General features: G+C 41.3%; 1 protein-coding gene across 4 annotated transcripts in view; it reads right to left on the bottom strand.

Moving 5' to 3' along the window:
* afap1l2 (actin filament associated protein 1-like 2) overlaps positions 1–17,989 on the bottom strand; it is a 220,921-nt gene that overhangs the window by 105,016 nt on the left and 97,916 nt on the right. For all 4 annotated transcript variants that reach the window (XM_072557366.1, XM_072557367.1, XM_072557365.1 and 1 more), the window contains exon 2: positions 2,229–2,357. In XM_072557366.1, the coding sequence (XP_072413467.1) occupies positions 2,229–2,357 (129 nt within the window). The remainder of the gene's footprint in view (positions 1–2,228; positions 2,358–17,989) is intronic.

The raw sequence follows: 17,989 nt of genomic DNA, 5'->3' as shown, positions 1-17,989 counted from the left end.
GCCTACTCCTGCACCTATTGTCTATTGTCTATTAGCTTGACAGCTTGACAGTTCAGGTCAATTTTGGAGTTCCATGGAGTTCAACCACTTTGTATGCATAGTCATGTTTTTTTCTAACTATCCTAAGGGGTACTTGATGGCTCCCAAATGCACTTCACCTCTTACAAAACTAGTGCTTCCAAATAAACCTGTTGGACTATAACCTGGTGTTGTGTGATTTTTCATTTTGTAAACCCCAGCCCAACACGGGCACCTCCAAATCATGGTCTCCAAAGATCTCCAGCCACCTTGGACAGTCTCCTGAAAGATCTAAAGCCGCATATTGTGTTTTGGATGCCACTTTTATGACTACTGGATCCATTTGAAGGTAATGGCATTTTAATATGTGTCGCTGTCTCTGAGATCATCTCTTGAGTAATATAGAGTGCACATTTGATCCTGGTGCCCCAGCCCTCCATCCCCAGACTGAAAATGGTTGGGTGCTGGATACAGGGATGGGACTTCCTGAAACCAGAACCATTTCGCCCTCATGTGACTCCTAGACCCACAGTAATATGGTTGACTCTTAACTACCCTCTGGGCAATTAAGAATGGGCAATAAATGCCCTTATCCCAAAAATGAATTGAAAAGAAATCACACGATTGTTTGAGGCTTATTTTCCATATTAGCAACATCCCACTTGTATTCTGTATCCATCTAAAACCACATAAAGTAGTAGGTTATTTAAAAATAATTTTCTAGAAATATGGCACACTACTTTCCCAGAGTAACTTACCTTTCTTTTTCAAAAGTTGACTGGCTGTTGTGTATAGCAGCATTTTCGATTCTTTTTCCTTACAACTCATCGTAAAAGAGTCACTTAAAATACAAGTGAGGGAGTGGTATATGATGTTCATCAACCTCAAAAAGCCATTTCTTAAGGGGTAGCACAAGAAATGATTTCATGGCTCATGATTGTTAAAAGAAAATCATGAAATGAAAGCGTGATTGCACTGACAGCGAGGACTTTGACACTTGCTGCACAAAACAAAAAGTGCTGACCTTTTTTGCTGAAGGATAAGCTCAGAACTGCAATGTCCTCCATTTGATTCACGGCTGTAAACTCACTTTCCACCGGTGGCCTTTCCATGTGGAATTCAGTGTCAGCTGAATACTCACACAAGGTGCTAACTGGAGCCTGCTTTCAAACGTCTGCCTACATTTGTGCACTTTCTAACAGGAAACATTCAATTTTTGTTAGCGAAGAATATTAAAGGTTACAGAATCGAGTTGGGCAAGTGGATAGGAAACAGATTCACTGTCATCTAACTAGATACGGTTTAATGGGCTTGAATGAATTTAACTTTTTTTTAATGTTTCTGGGATGCAAGCGCTGCTGGCACAGCCAGTATTAATTACCGTTATTAATTGCCCTTTCGAAGGTGGTGGTGAACCACCTTCTTGATTTGCTGCAAAATGCTGACAGAGAGAAAGTTCCAGGATTGGACACAATGACATTGAAGGAACAGTAATATAGTTCCAAGTCAGGATGGTGCGTGACTCAGAAGAGAGCTTGGAGGTATCAATGTACCCATGTCTGCTGCCTTTGTCTTGTGTGCTAGAGGTTGTACGCTTGAAGGGAAATGTTGATGGTAACTTGTTGAATTGTGGCAATATTTCATGGAGATGGTACACATTGTTACCGTTGTATCAGTAGTGGAGGGACGGCACGGCCAAGTTGGTGGATGGGCTGTTGATCAAGCGGCTACTTTGCTCCAGATTTGTTAAGCTTCTTTAGTGTTGTTAGAACAACAAGGCAAGCTGAGAGAATTCTACTACACTCCTGACGTTGATGATGGACAAGATTTCGGGAAAACAGTGGGTGAGCTGTTTGCTGCCGAATTCCCAGCCCCTGACCTACTGTAAAGCTACAATACTGATATAGCTGGGACAGTTAACCTTCTGGTCAATGGTAACCCCAAGATACTCCTATATTCTCTTATGTTCAGGAAAAGGAATAATGGTTGATTTTCTCTTCTCACCCTCGTAGTGCTCACTCCAATTGGAACACCTTGCTCTGCCATTCTGATTACTAGCAACTAAACACAGCACACCCTGCAAGTTTCTGATCTGAACTTTCTGGTCTGTGTCACTTTATGCAGTTGACAGCTGTGGATTAAAATTTTCTAAAATTCAGTAACTTCCTGTAAGAAAACTTACTCAAAGCAGGGTTAAATTGACGACTGACCTGAAGAACTGATGATGTTGTGAAGTAGATCGGATAAGACACATTTTTTTGCTAAGGCACTGAGGCTGAGATTTTCATTATCCAGTAACTTCAAAAATGTCTCAAGTTCTGCAAGCAGCTGGTCCAGTGCTGGAAGAAAGAAGTTAGAAGTAAAGTCAATGTAATATTAACTCATGTTCAGGAAAGAAGCTTCAATTCAGAAATAGGAGATCTACAACATTCATATTGAAGGTTCCATCACAAATTGTGCTGCATTTAAGCACTGATCATTCAAATGAATCTTACGCATTCTATGGAAGAACGTTACTCAATACACAGCTGCATTACAGCATGTTATTCTTAATGTTCCACTGAATGTGTGGGAACTTTGCGTAAGCTCTGTTAAGACATGTTTTGTTATTCCACTGTGTTAGTGTTAGCTTTGAATGCTGGGTAGTATTCTCATCTCTAAGTCAGGAGATTGATGGGTCAATAAAAACTGAAAGAACTGCAGAGACTGTAAATCAGAAACAAAAATAGAAGATGCTGGAAAAGCTCATCAGATCTGGCAGCATCTGTAAAAAGAAATCAGAGTTTTGGGTCCGGTGAGGACCCTGTTCTGAGGAAGGGTCACTGGACCCGAAAAGTTACCTCTGATTTCTTTCCACAGATGTTTCCAGACCTGCTGAGCTTTTCTGGCAGCTTCTGTGATTGATGGGTAAAGTCTGGTACCTTGTCTTCAGCACAATTAGATCAAACCATGTCATTCAGATGAGAGTGCTTTGCATTTGTATTGTATATTAAAGAGCAGGGATTTCCCCTGCTATCCCACCACATTGTTGATTAATACTTCATCACTGATTACAGAGGAATTATCAATTAATTGTCTCATCTGTGATTAGGAAATCTTGCTGCACGTACAATGGGAATTACATTTGTCTTCATAATAAAAATAACCGTGTAGTACTATGAATTGGAATGAAACATGCAGTGACACTGGGGTGAAATACTGGTAATCACCGGAATTCCTAGTAGTCTTTGTTTTGACCTGGCTATAGTCTGACACCTCCTCCTTTTTGAAATGAGGAGTGAAATGGTGTAAGTATATATTGGAAGGCTTGTTTCAACACTTACTTTGAATACTAACTAAGCATTTGTTTTGAGTCAACATCCAAATGTTCCTCTATACTTATGGTGATTTTGCAATAGATATTCAGTTTTGACTGTGGAATATTAGGGGGAGCTATGAATTTACTCAGTGAGCAATAAGTAATGTACATAAAATAGCAAATTGACCTCTCCAGATGTGTTTGCTGGCTATGGTTAGAATTAATTGGAAAAGTAACTGTTATTTGAATAAACTGTTTTTTCTGAATATCTAATTCCCACTATATGTGATCAATATTCCTTTTCACTCTCACATTTCTCAATCCTTCCAGTGAGTCATCTGAATCTCCGTGCAATGACCTCCCCAACTAACAGCCCTCCGTGAGTATCTGACGCATGCATGGAAATCAGTGATGAGTAATAGACGGATTAATTTGAGCTATATTTTATCATGGGAAGGAATATTTATTATCTAAGGCTCCTTACTAAACAATTTAACATCAATTAGATGTCAGTATTTTCATTACAGTATAACTAAGCCAATTTCAGTGTATAAAGAGCTCTATCCAATGTACACTCCAGATGAAGTCACTATCACCCTAAGGGAGTCATTTCATGTTTTTATGTTGGCATTAAATATGTTATTACACACACTGTAGGCAAAAAAATGCAGCTTCTTTTGCTGGCCTAAAAGTCTTGGCATTTTCTAAATGCATTACTATTACTACAAGAAACTTACAGTCAACTACTTTGCATACAAAATCTGGATTAGATTATTGTTTTGAAAATACATTTATAGCCATCTGCAAATGTCTTGCTGTGATGACTTCAATAACAATATGCCAATTATATATTTCCTTTATTCCAAAGTAAATTAATGGAATAAAAGTCAACCAATACCTTCAATACTTTTAAAAAAATTAATAATGAGTTTTGAAAAGATAAAGCAGCATTGGTGCCTGATTTGTCGATGTGTGAACCTTCCCTTCAAAGTACAGATGGGAAAAATTGTGACTTTGGCATTGCGATGTTCCAGAAAGCACATCATACAGCAATTCCTGGATTAAAATGGCAGTTCTTGGATCATTCAATTACATGGACACAGATGGTCCCTTTTATTTACGAAGCCAAATAAAATTTTGATGACAAAATAAAGTTTATCTCATTTCCTGAAGAAGGGCTCATGCCCGAACCGTTGATTCTCCTGCTCCTTGGATGCTGCCTGACCTGCTGCGCTTTTCCAGCAACACATTTTCAGCTCTGATCTCCAGCATCTGCAGTCCTCACTTTCTCCTTTATCTCATTTCAGTCATGTTGAAATAGCATAATTATGAAGATATATTGGACCATATTTATTTGATGTCAAACACCCTAATCAGAACAGATTCTGAGGAGTTTTCTTTATGTGAGAGTTTTTGAATAGATTTGCAGAGCACAGAAGTTTGTTGGCTGAAGACTATGACATTGACTGTGGTGCCTGTGAAGCACAATGAAGGTGAATCAGCTGAACAGGGGCAGATGTTCAAAGAGAGGTGGGCATAGGGGATGTGTGGAGGGATTATATAAGTGGATATAATTGAAGTGGAGCAATATCCTGGAAGGACCTCAAGTTCAGTTAATGGAAAGTAAGTGCTAGCAAGTCAGTTCTCACAGGTGATGAATACGTCTGTGTATTGAAAACAAGCCAATCGTTCAAGGATGGTTATTAAAAAAAAGTTGATTAATTATTTGAAGGTTATGCTATATATGAAAAATGTCAACTGTTGGAGCTGCATGACTGCAACCGTGTTCTGTCTGCAGGAGTCATGGGATGACAGATCACACACTTCTCGTATTGGATGATAATTGGTTGCAATTTAAGATTTTGTCTAACTTAAAGGTGCATGCACATGAAAAGCCAGTCTGATCTAGTCATTGATGGTTTAAACATTGTCATACCTGTGCACTATTCTCCCTGTAATCACTTCTTCACAACAGAGCAGAGAAGAATTTGGCACCATGCAACTGAGGCACCAAAGGAGCTTAAACATAAACATAACATAATTTGGTCCCAGATCGAAAGTAAGAAGAGTACAACTATCATAAGCCAGAATGAAGATAATAGACAAATTGATGCACAGGTGAACCGAGTCTTCATCCTTTATTTCATGCTTCATCAATAATTCAATAATGTTAGCTACACATGGGCCTATGGGCATTGTTACAGATCTCTCTCACTTTCTTCCCCAGACGATACTGATCCTTTCTAGTTAGGTAACATCGGTTACTCCAGAGAAAGACCCCAATCTACATTCCTGGCCTTGGATGTTACTGGCTAAAGAAAGACCCAAGCAAGGAAGAAAACAAACCCTTAAGAAGGGGAGATACTAAATGAATATTTTGCATCAGTATTTACTGTGGAAAAGGATATGGAAGATATAGACAGTAACGAAATAGATGGTGACATCTTGCAAAATGTCCAGATTACAGAGGAGGAAGTGCTGGGTGTCTTGAAATGCACAAAAGTGGATAAATCCCCAGGACCTGATCAGGTGTACCCGAGAACTCTGTGGGAAGCTAGAGAAGTGATTGCTGGGCCTCTTGCTGAGATATTTGTATCTTCAATAGTCACAGGTGAGGAGCCGGAAGACTGGAGGTTGGAAAACGTGGTGCCACCATTTAAGAAGGGCAGTAAAGACAAGCCAGGGAACTATAGACCGGTGAGCCTGACCTCGGTGGTGGGCAAGATGTTGGACGGAATCCTGAGGGACAGGATGTACATGTATTTGGAAAGGCAAGGACTGATTCGGGATAGTCAACATGGCTTTGTGCATGGGAAATCGTGTCTCACAAACTTGATTGAGTCTTTTGAAGAAGTAACAAAGAAGATTGATGAGGGCAGATCAGTAGATGTGATCCATATGGACTTCACTAAGGCGTTCGACAAGGTTCCCCATGGGAGACTGATTAGCAAGGTTAGATCTCATGGAATACAGGGAAAACTAGCCATTTGGATACAGAACTGGCTCAAAGGTAGAAGACAGAGGGTGGTGTTGGAGGGTTGTTTTGCAGACTGGAGGCCTGTGACCAGTGGAGTGCCACAAGGATCAGTGCTGGGTCTACTACTTTTTGTCATTTACATAAATGATTTGGATGCGAGCATAAGAGGTAAAGTTAGTAAGTTTGCAGATAACACCAAAATTGGAGGTGTAGTGGACAGCAAAGAGGGTTACTTCAGATTATAACAGGATCTGGAGCAGATGGGCCAATGGGTTGAGAAGTGGCAGATGGAGTTTAATTCAGATAAATGCGAGGTGCTGCATTTTAGGAAAGCAAATCTTAGCAGGACTTATACACTTAATGGTAAGGTCCTAGGGAGTGTTGCTGAACAAAGAGACCTGGGAGTGCAGGTTCATAGCTCCTTGAAAGTGGAATTGCAGGTAGACAGGAGAGTGAAGAAGGCATTTGGTATGCTTTCCTTTATTGGTCAGAGTATTGAGTACAGGGGTTGGGAGGTCATGTTACAGCTGTACAGGACATTAGTTAGGCCACTGTTGGAATATTGCATGCAATTCTGGTCTCCTTCCTATCGGAAAGATGTTGTGAAACTTGAAGGGGTTCAGAAAAGATTTACAAGGATGTTGCCAGGGTTGGAGGATCTGAGCTACAGGGAGAGGCTGAACAGGCTGGGGCTGTTTCCCTGGAGCGTGGAGGCTAAGGGGTTACCTTATAGAGGTTTACAAAATTATGAGGGGCATGGATAGGATAAATAGACAAAGTCTTTTCATTGGGGTCGGGGAGTCCAGAACTAGAGGTTTAGGGTGAGAGGGGAAAGATATAAAAGAGACATAAGGGGCAACTTTTTCATGCAGAGGGTGGCACGTGTATGGAATGAGCTGCCAGAGGATGTAGTGGAGATTGGTACAATTGCAACATTTAAGAGGCATTTAGATGGGTATATGAACAGGAAGGGTTTGGAGGGATATGGGCCGGGTGCTGGCAGGTGGGACTAGATTGGGTTGGGATATCTGATCGGCATGGACGGGTTGGACCGAAGGGTCTGTTTCCATGCTGTACATCTCTATGACTCTATGACTAAGTGGGAGACTTCCATCAAAAAGTACATTTAATCTTTTATCTTCCCTTTCAAATGAAAATTATTCATAGTAACCAACAAAGTGATTCGAGTGTTACTTTTAAAATGTTTTCTTCATGATGAAAATATGAAACAAAAGTTTATTAAAAGTTTGAAAATAACTTGTGGAATTGGCTAGAATGTTGTCTTAAATGACACATTGCATAAGAACATGTAGCTTTACTGAAATGTTTGAACTTAGCAAATTTAGGTTAAACCACTTCACACAAGTAATATTTATTCAGCAGGATATATCTGCAACATTAGCAATTGTAGAATCAACAGTTCCAAATAAATGCAAACTCTCCTTTAAATGTTCTTTTACAGCACCAAATGCCTTCTTAATGATCCAAAAAGATATAGTTGCAAGCAGTAACACTAGAGGCAGGTGATTACAGAATGCCAGAATTCAGGGATACACTGAAATTCCCAGTGCTTTCTTATTGTTTAATGCCCTGCAAAAAAAAGGGAGTGAAACCAGTAATTACAAAAACTAGGACTGGACTTTCCTCATGCAGGAAGCTGGGACTAATTCCAGGTGCTGGAGAACTATTGGGAGTTTCCAGTTAAGTGGAGAGGGGGAGGGAGAGTTGGGACTCTTAACTGGCATGGAGGTAGGTTTCCCTGAGGGCAATAATTAGGCTTTTGAAGTTGGACAGCTAATGAGACACATCTCAGTTGGAAAGGACTGACAACCATCAATAGATGATAAGTTCTCTCTTTAATCTTCTGCAGCTACCACTGCACAATCTTCACAGTCAAGATCGTGGCCTCACAAGGTATCTCTACCTCCACCTCCGAGAAAGAAGCCACAGATCTCTTAGAGAATGCCTGGCAAAGCTGCCTCCAGTATCCTCCACCAGCTGAGGCCCTGGCCCCTTGGTGGATATTTTAGCTGGATTAGAATCAGGAGCACTCACTGGTGAGCACATCATTGTCACATTTCTGCAACTGTTTGAGGAAGGATCAGGTCATGAGCAGTTGGAGGACTGCTGGGCAGGTGGTGACCTCATGGCCACAAACAATTTCATTCAAATACATGAACAAATGTGCCAATAAGCAGCTCGCTGGAGGAGAAACTGCAAAAAGACTTCTCCCCAAAAGTCTGCCCTTAGGACACTCCAGAGGAGGCCTGGCCTTCTACATCCACCCTGTTGGAGATCAATTTGAGGAAAGTGCACCCTAAGGCCAAAAGGCCCCATTGTAGGGCAGGCTCCATCAAACCATCCCTGAAGCCTGGGATAACATCCAGACATAACGAGAGGGAAAGGAAGAAGAAGACCTTCTGAGGGCACATTTATGGTATGAGTGACATTTTAATGTAAATATTCTCACCCTCACTTTTAGAACATAGAACATAGAACAATACAGTGCAGAATGGGCCCATCAGCTCGACCCCCTACACTGTCCCATCATCATCCATGTGCTTATCCAAGGATTGTTTAATTCTCCCTAATGTGACTGAGTTGACTACATTAGCAGGTAGGGCATTCCATACCCTTACCACTCTCTGCGTAAGGAACCTGCCTCTGACATCTGTCTTAAATTTATCACCCCTCAATTTGTAGTTATGCCCCCTCGTACAAGCTGATGTCATTGTCCCAGGAAAAAGACTTTGACTGTCTATCCTATCTAATCCTCTGATAATCTTGAATGTCGCTATCAAATCCCCTCTTAGCGTTCTTCTTTCCAATGAGAACAGACCCAAGTCTCTCAGCCTTTCCTCATAAGACCTTCCTTCCAGACCAGGCAACATCCTGGTAAATCTCCTCTGCACCTTTTCCAATGCTTCCACATCCTTCCTGAAATATGGGGACCAGAACTGTACACAATATTTCAAGTGTGGCCGCACTAGCGTTTTGTATAGTTGCAGCATGATATTGCGGCTCCAGAACTCAATCCCTCTATGAATGAAACCTAACACACCGTATACCTTCTTAACAGCATTATCCACCTGGGTGGCAACTTTCAGGGATCTATGTACATGGGCTCCAAGATCCCTCTGCACTTCCACACTACCAAGAATCTTTCCATTGACTCAGTAATCTGCCTTCCTGTTATTCTTCCCAAAGTGCATCACCTCACATTTAGCTGCATTGAACTCCATTTGCCATCTCTGAGCCCAATTCTGCAGTTTATCCAAATCCCCATGCAACCTGTAACAGTCTTCCAAACGGTCCACTACTCCATTGACTTTAGTGTCATCTGCAAATTTACTAATCCATCCACCTACGCCTGCGTCTAAGTCATTTATAAAAATGACAAACAGAAGTGGTCCCAAAACAGATCCTTGTGGCACACCACTAGTAACCAGACTCCAGGCTGAATATTTTCCATCAGCCACCACTCGCTGCCTTCTCTCAGAAAGCCACTTTCTAATCCAAACTGCTAAATCACTCAATTCCATGCCTCTGCATTTTCTCCAACAGCTTACCATGTGGAACCTTATCAAAGGCTTTACTGAAGTCCATGTATACCATGTCAACTGCCCTACCCTCATCTACATGCTTGGTCACCTTCTCAAAAAACTCAATGAGGTTTGTGAGACACGACCTGCCCTTGATAAAACTATGTTGACTATCTGAAATCAAATTGTTGCTTGCTAGATGATTACAAATCTTACGTCTTATAATCCTTTCCAAAATCTTTCCTACGACAGACGTAAGGCTCACTGGTCTACAGTTACCTGGGTCATCTCTACTGCCCTTCTTGAACAAGGGCACAACATTTGCAATCCTCCAGTCTTCTGATACTCAACCTGTAGACAATGATGACTCAAATATCAAAGCCAAAGGCTCTGCTATCTCTTCCCTTTTCATCATCAGCTGTGTGGATGACTGTCATTCTGACTGCAACTACTGAAGTGAAGGTCCAAAGCCCAGGTTTCTTCATCACTACACAATGTTCAATGGCCTAAGATGTGAAGTGAACAACTCCTGCACAACATACCAGCTGTAGGGCTCTACAAGGGTGAATGCTTCCAGGCCACATTACATTGTGGTTGAGAGGGCTTAGGGCCAGGATATGGAATCTACTCAGTCAGTGATGTAGTGACCACTGGTGTCACTCACCTGCACTGCATGGGCGTCTTTTTAATGCTTTTGCCCTTTGAAGGGTCTCACACTGCACTAAAATGAAGCTCCTATTCCTTGCCTTCAACATTATTATCCCCTCGAGACTGATTACTAAACTTAGTGATCTCGGACTAAGTCCCCCCTCTCTGCAACTGGATCCTCAGTTTCCTGACCCACAGGCCACAATCAGTGAAGATTGGGGACAATATTTCACCCTCACTAACACTCAACACTGGAGGCCCCCAGGGGTGTGTACTCAGCCCCCTACTGTACTCACTGTATACCCATGACTGTGTCGCCAAATACCAGACTAATGCCATTTACAAGTTCGCTGATGACACCACCATAGTCAGTTGAATCTCAGATGGTGATGAAATAGGTTACAGTCAGGAGGTGGAAGATCTAGAAAAATGGTGCACTGAGAACAACATAGCTCTCAATGCCAGCATAACCGAGGAACTCATTATTGACTTCTGGCCGGATGTTACTCTTGACCCCTACACACTAACAGCACAGAGATGGAACAAGTGGCGAGTGTCAAGCTCCTGGGAATGGCCGAGAGTGTAGTGCTGGAAAAGCATAGCAGGCCAGGCAGCATCCCAGGAGCAGGAGAATCAACGTTTTGGGCATAAGCCCTTCATCAGGAAGCCTTTGTAACCAGTGCGTCCACATGAAGAGTCCAAGAAAGCTTGGACTCTTCATGTGGACACACTGGTTACAAAGGCCCAACAACGTCTTTTCTTCTTAAGGGCTTATGCCCAAAACATAGATTCTCCTACTCCTCGGATTCTCCTACTCCCTTGACTTGACAGAGGACTACTCCACTTACACTTTGGCCATTTGGCTGGTGCATACACATTGTGTTTGCCACATAAGCTGCTGGCACTTGGTGTAGGAATGAGATTGACAGAGCCTGGTGTCAGACAGCAACACTGCTCCAACCCAAGAGCCAGAGGCCTGACTCTGTGCTCAAAGTGTCCTGGCTGCATTCCAATAAAAGATGCTGGTGGGCTGTAAAATACAACACTGAAATCCAGAAATGTATTGTAAATAGATCGGAGCTGTGGCATGAGGGTGCAGAAAGGCTGGTATGTGTCTGATGCCATTATCCATGGGTTGCATCCATGGAACGTGTCCTGGGATGTTGCCAACCAAGATGAAAGTCTGGAGGAGCATGCAGTGAGTTGGAGACACCACGCACCCGCTCTGACTTTCACGTTAAGAACTGCTGTCGTTCAGTTTTACCTCAGCATTTGGGAGAATGGAAAACCAAATATGAATGAGATGCGATCAGATAATAATGAGATGGTAATGCAAACAAAAAATGAAAATAGGCCTTTCTGTGCTCACTAGTGAGATTCGCATTTTGCTGTTCAACACTTGCTTGGAGAACTAGACATTTTTTCCTCTCTTGTTGAGAATTTCTGGCAATCTCATAGTCCTTTCTCAATTTTCCTATCACTGCACACATCATTCAGGGTTCGGGACCATCCCATCATTTTCCTGGTTACCATAAGGTGGAAGTTTAACACTTCAATTTTTAAAATTTGGGAAGATACCTGACGGAAAAAAACGTTACTATCAATAAGCCTACACTAAATCCATGCTGAGTCAACTCAGCAAAAATGCCAGGGAGTGTTAGATTTTCTATTTCTGATAAAAACTGCTTTTGAAGGCTGATTGATTCCAAATTCCATTACTCTGTCAACATTCTGTTATGGTTTGTTACATTTGGCAGCAATGAAAACTATTGTTGAGCAACAGTGACAGTGCCGCGAATCTCGTCACACTTTCAAACTAAATTGGCTGCAGACGTGCACCTTGTGGTGAGGACCACATTGCAGCCAGGTTCTATTGTTGGTTAGTGGTCTGTATCTTTTTCTCAAGGCGGTTTAGTGTTTCTGTGTTCCCACCCTTGGCAGTCAGAACGGAGGGCATCTGTGTCCAATTCATTAGCAGTCTAACATGTGCAGTGCACACCTCTCAGTTCCTGGGAGCGTTTGTGGTTGGTGCAGAGATGTTCCTGGCACCAGATATTCCAATTTCCGTATTCAAATTGTGGATCAAAATGCTTTTCCTTGGGGCATTCCCAAGATTAAGCTTCTAAAGGGTGTAACAGTAACAGAGCACAGAAATTTTTGTTTTCTTTGCAGCACAAAATTACAGGTCAGATAGAGGTCAAGCAACGTTTACTGTAAGCCTTCATCAACGCAAGAAGTTGGACTGTGCTGTAAATCTGAGTGAAGAACTACAGTGTATCATTTTGGCTATTGGCAAACCCACTTCAGCAACTGCACAGGAATTTGCAACTGGGACTGAAAGACTTGATGCCAGGGAGCCCTATACGTACACACTAATCACTGAACAAAGGTCAATTCTTTTCAAACTGGAGACAGCATTCTTATGAAGTTGCTTTCATTACCATACTCCCTGACCTCTCACTGTCTTGGAATTGCTTCTCAGTGGCATTTTATGCTGTGACAGTTACAAATAAGTGACATTGTTGCAAGTTTTTAAACAACAAATTCAAGTTATTGTTCTGTGTAAACCTATGCATAATGTTTTAAATTCAGAGATCATAGCTTGGACTAAAATACTTGGACAATGATTTCAGCCAGTCAAAGCAATCCTGAGGGCTTAGCATCAGTAGACGTGTGTGAGCCCCCCTACCTAGGTCATAATTTTGGCTGTAATTATAGGTTATGCCTATTCATTGTTCTGGTGCAGAGATTTTGGAAGGTCCTGAATCCGGATGATTTTCTGACCATTAAAATGAAGAGATAGAGAATCTTGCCTTGTACCTCCCCAGAATCCCTGATAAGCATCCCAATGAGGCAATGCTCCATTCCAACAATAAACTGGTACACCATCTCCTCAGAAAAACTATTCTACAAGGTGGCTAAAATGAGAGGAATGGGGTTGAATTTTACAGGAGGTTAGACTACTCCCCCTACTGTGACTGAAGTCACAAAAGGCTTGTTCCACAGGGTTAACATGCTGCCACAATCTAAACAGAGAATTGGGACTTTTGCCCCTTAGTGGCATGAAATCCTGTCCTTGAGATCTGCCAACTAATTTTTTTTTATTTTCAAATTGCTATGTACCTTGGAATATTTCTTTAACAGTGCGGTTATTTTGCAACCATTTCCACATTACAGCAAACATATCAAATCCATTTATCTCTCTTTGTGCCTCATTTGTAAAGGAAAAGATCACATAGATGGAATTATATAGGATGGTAAGCACAATAACAAGTCTTTCAGCCCAACCATTTGATGTTCCTCCCAATCATTGTCCCAACTTTCTATAGCCAAATTAAAACATATCTGAAATTAGAGGGTATTTCATCAGTTGTAGTAGTTGACAAATAGAATTGGAAAGTATCACCACTGAAATGGATAAAATAACATGCTATAAGTTTCCAGCTAAACTGTGTTACAGGTGCAAGTGCATTTGCCAACTCTTATTATACGGCAATTACACCGAGATAAGGATAATTTAGTGTTTAAAGAGAGGAAATTAATGCTTCTGCGTATGGTAAAAAGGTTAACAGCATCTCCTGTACTAATTATTTCACGATATTGATGAACTTCATTTCAAGTCTAAAATGCAAATTAGCAATAACTGCCAAGGAAAAAGGGGCTTTTTACTCTCTGCCAAACAACCTCGGCAGAAAAGTCACTGAACAATGAGTTGACTATGAAGCTTGATGCCCAAGATTACAGTGATTGCAAGGCATTCACTGGAAACAGCTGTAATAAAATTACAATCCTGAATATGCACCTTTATACCCCTGAAATTTAAATGATTTTAAAGAACACTGGCAAGCAGTGCTGAGCAACTTCTTAAAAAAAATTATTTACCATTTTTCCTGAAAAATAACACTTGTTTCTTTGAAACAATTCAATATTTTTTATCATTTTGACTGCAATTAAGGAAATGTTCAGATTTCTTGGGTGTGCAAGGCTACCCTATGAATGGGAGCAGTGTTGTTCGAACTATTGAGACAGCCTACTCAGATCTGGCAATGAGCACAGTTAAGCCCGCTTTCTCTTGCTACTAAGGCACATCTTTTGTTCACTTGCCCTTTCAAGACCCTGAAAATTCCAACATATTCTACAAACAGAAGAGAAAAAATGGTTTACATCGCTGAAGTTAATTTCTCTAACATGCAATTTTATCCAACCCCTAAGTGACTACATTATAACTACTGAGTTTTACAATAACTGTTGTGTTCAGATATACATTATGCAGAAAATTAAGTTTATTACTTTATTTACCCTTATTATTTATTCACTTTACTTATTTATTTTCTAATAAATAATATATATGTATGGATCATTCCTCAGTGGATGTTCATACACCAAGACTGCTTTTGCAAACAGGATTTCACAGTTTACGGATAAATAAAACAAATTGCTTGTTAGTAGTAAGATACGTTTCTGGCTTTTGGTTTACTCAGGTTTACTTTAAGCAAATATGATCATGAGAAAAGGGGGCAGGCATCAGCAATTCGGCCCTTGAACCTGTTCTCTTATTCAGCGATGGCTGATTTATTAAGTCCTTAATCCCATTTTTCTGCTGCCCCACCCTCTCTCAGTCCCACCACCATAGCTATTGACCTTTAAGTTCACAAGAACGTCATGCACAACTGCATACCTGATAGTTATCAAAGGTACTGTTAGTGTAGTCATACCTTGGAGGTGGTTAGGACTTGAAGCAACAATGGTAACAGTGCACGGTGTGCTGCTACCTTGTGCCCTGAAAGGGGATCAGACATTGCAAGTGCTCACTGTCAATCGCATTGAGGTGAAGCAGAGGTGGGGAGAGGCTACAGCAATGCTGCAGTCCCCTTACACATAAACGTGTGTCTGCTCAGAAACAAACCCTGAGACAGAGGAGGCAGGCAGGCAGAGCGAGGAAAAAGGAAACTTCAGAAAATTCAGAGTCCCAGAGGACAGGCATTGAATCAGTGATCTAAATAATTAATTATCTGAATGAAATACTGCCCGCCCATCTTGTTCAGATAATCAAGGTGATATCTTCTTTAGAACTAGTGAATTCACGGTCCAGGAGCGATTGATAATTTTAAACAAAAGCCTTATGATCTTCGCCCTCAATCTTCAATCTAAAATAAATGGCATGAATATAATTTCTCAGATACAGGTTCTAAGTAAGATGAAACTTGACTGTGACCAGTTGAGGAGACCATAATGCAGTATGACTCTTCCACAGAAGAGTTTTGAATCACTTCTGAAAAAGTTATTTTGGCCTCGAATTGTTAACTCTGTTTTCCTCTCTCTGCAAATGCTACCAAACCTGATGAGTTTCTCCAGCATTTTCTGTTTTCATTTCAGATCTCCAGCATCTGCAGTATTTTGCTTTTATAACAAAAGACTGAAGTGTTTGCCCAAATTACCGTTCATGGTACTGCGGGATATTTGCCACCTATATCAATATGTGGTACTGGGTAAGGGTCATTTGAGTTAGCTCATTGCCTCAATCCTCCATGTCTTTGCTCTGTTTTGGATCTATCTATCGATTAGAGCCACAGGAGAATCTACAGAAATAGAGTCAGAATGATAGAGTTGTACAGCACAGAAACAGACCTTTCAGTCCAACTTGTCCATACTGATCAGATATCCTAATTAAATCTAATTGTATTTGCCAACATTTGGCCCATATCTCACAAAATCCTTCTTTTTCATGCACCCATCCAGATGTCTTTTAAATGCTGTAATTGTACCAGCCTTCACCACCTCCTCTGGCAGCTCATTCAGTACAGGCATCACCCTGTGAAAAAGTTATCCCTTAGGTCCCTTATAAATCTTTCCCCTCTCTCCTTAATTCTATGCCCTCTAGTTTTGGATTCCCCTACTCTGGGAGAAAGACTTTGGCTATTTTCTCTAATCATGCCCCTCATGATTTTATAAACATCTACAAGGTCACCCCTCAGCCTCTGACACTCCAGGGAAAATAGCTCCAGCCTATTCAGCCTCTCCCTGTAGCTCAAACCTTCCACCCTCGCAACATCCTTGTAACTCTTTTCTGAACCCTTTCAAGTTTAATAACATCTTTCTTATTTCAGGGAGATCAGAATTGAAAGCAATATTCTGAAAGTGGTCTCACCAATTTCCTGTACAGCCACAACATGACATACCAGCTCCTAAACTCAATGTTCTGACCAATAAAGGCAAGCGCACCAAATGCATTCTTCACTACCCTGTCTAGCTGCGATTCCACTTTCAATGAACTATGAACCTGCATCCCAAGGTCTCTTTGTTTGGTAATACTCTCCAGAGCCCCACCCTTAAGTGGATAAGTCCTGCCCTGATTTGCCTTACAAAAATACAGCACATTACATTTATCTAAATTAAACTCCAGTCACCACTCCTTGGTTCTTCTGAGCAAGGTCCCATTGTACTGTGAGATAACCTTCTTCACCGTCCACTTGCACTATAGAAGACGTACTGTTCTTGGTTACCAAGTAGGATTATTGCATGATAGCAACTAGTACAACTAGATTTGTCAGGCATTGTTACCCAGACCTTTGAGAGCTGGCATACATACATTTGTTCCCTCTACCCACAGATTGTGCGTGACAATATGGAATGGAAGGGGTTAAACCAATGCAACATGAACATTCACCCCTTCAGAGGAATTAACTAGCGTTTTTTTGGAAGGCCAGGGAGGTAGGTCCTCAGGGAGGTGGCAAGCAGAGGCCCTTCCATAGCCACTTAAGGGCCTTAATTGCTGATTTTAAAAAAGTCACTCACGGACCATTTTCACCCAACAACCTGTACAGGTGACAAGGAGGGGTGGTTTCTCTCCAGGACAAACATATTTACTCTTTGCGCATATGTGTGTGCGCAGACATAAGCCTTCTGCCATCCACTCTGATTTTGAATACCTCAATCCAATTTCTTCAGTCTTCTTTTCTTCAAGGAAAGCAGTCCTGATTTCCCCAACCTATATCTAAGTTTTACATTGTCATCCTAGAACCATTCCCATGAATATATTCCACAATCTCAAATGCCTTCACATTGCGCCTAAAGTGAGCCATCCAGAACTGACTATGCTACTCCAGCCCAACATGTGTTCTATGTAAGTTCAACATAATCTCCTTGCTGCTGTACACTATTCCTCTGTTAATAATGCCGAGGACACCGTATGGTCTATTAACCACACTCTCAACTTGTAGCAGTCAACTCATCCTGACTCCTTAAAGCCTGTTCACAATCTAAAAGCCACAAATCAGGAGTATTAGGAAATACCCTTCACTTACCTAAATAACTGCAGCTCCAATAGCTTTGAAAGAGCTCAATAGTATCAGCAGAAATCAGGCTGCTTCATCAGCAACCCATCCAACACATTAAAAGTTCACTTTCTCTACCACTGTCACACCATAGCTGTAATGCATATTCTATACAAGATGTACCACAGCAACTCACCTCTGTTCTTTTGTCAGCATCTTCCAAAGCTGGACC

The sequence above is a fragment of the Chiloscyllium punctatum genome, chromosome 38, assembly GCF_047496795.1.
Source record: "Chiloscyllium punctatum isolate Juve2018m chromosome 38, sChiPun1.3, whole genome shotgun sequence".
Classification (NCBI taxonomy): Eukaryota; Metazoa; Chordata; class Chondrichthyes; order Orectolobiformes; family Hemiscylliidae; genus Chiloscyllium; species Chiloscyllium punctatum.
This window is presented reverse-complemented; position numbering and strand designations above follow the sequence as displayed.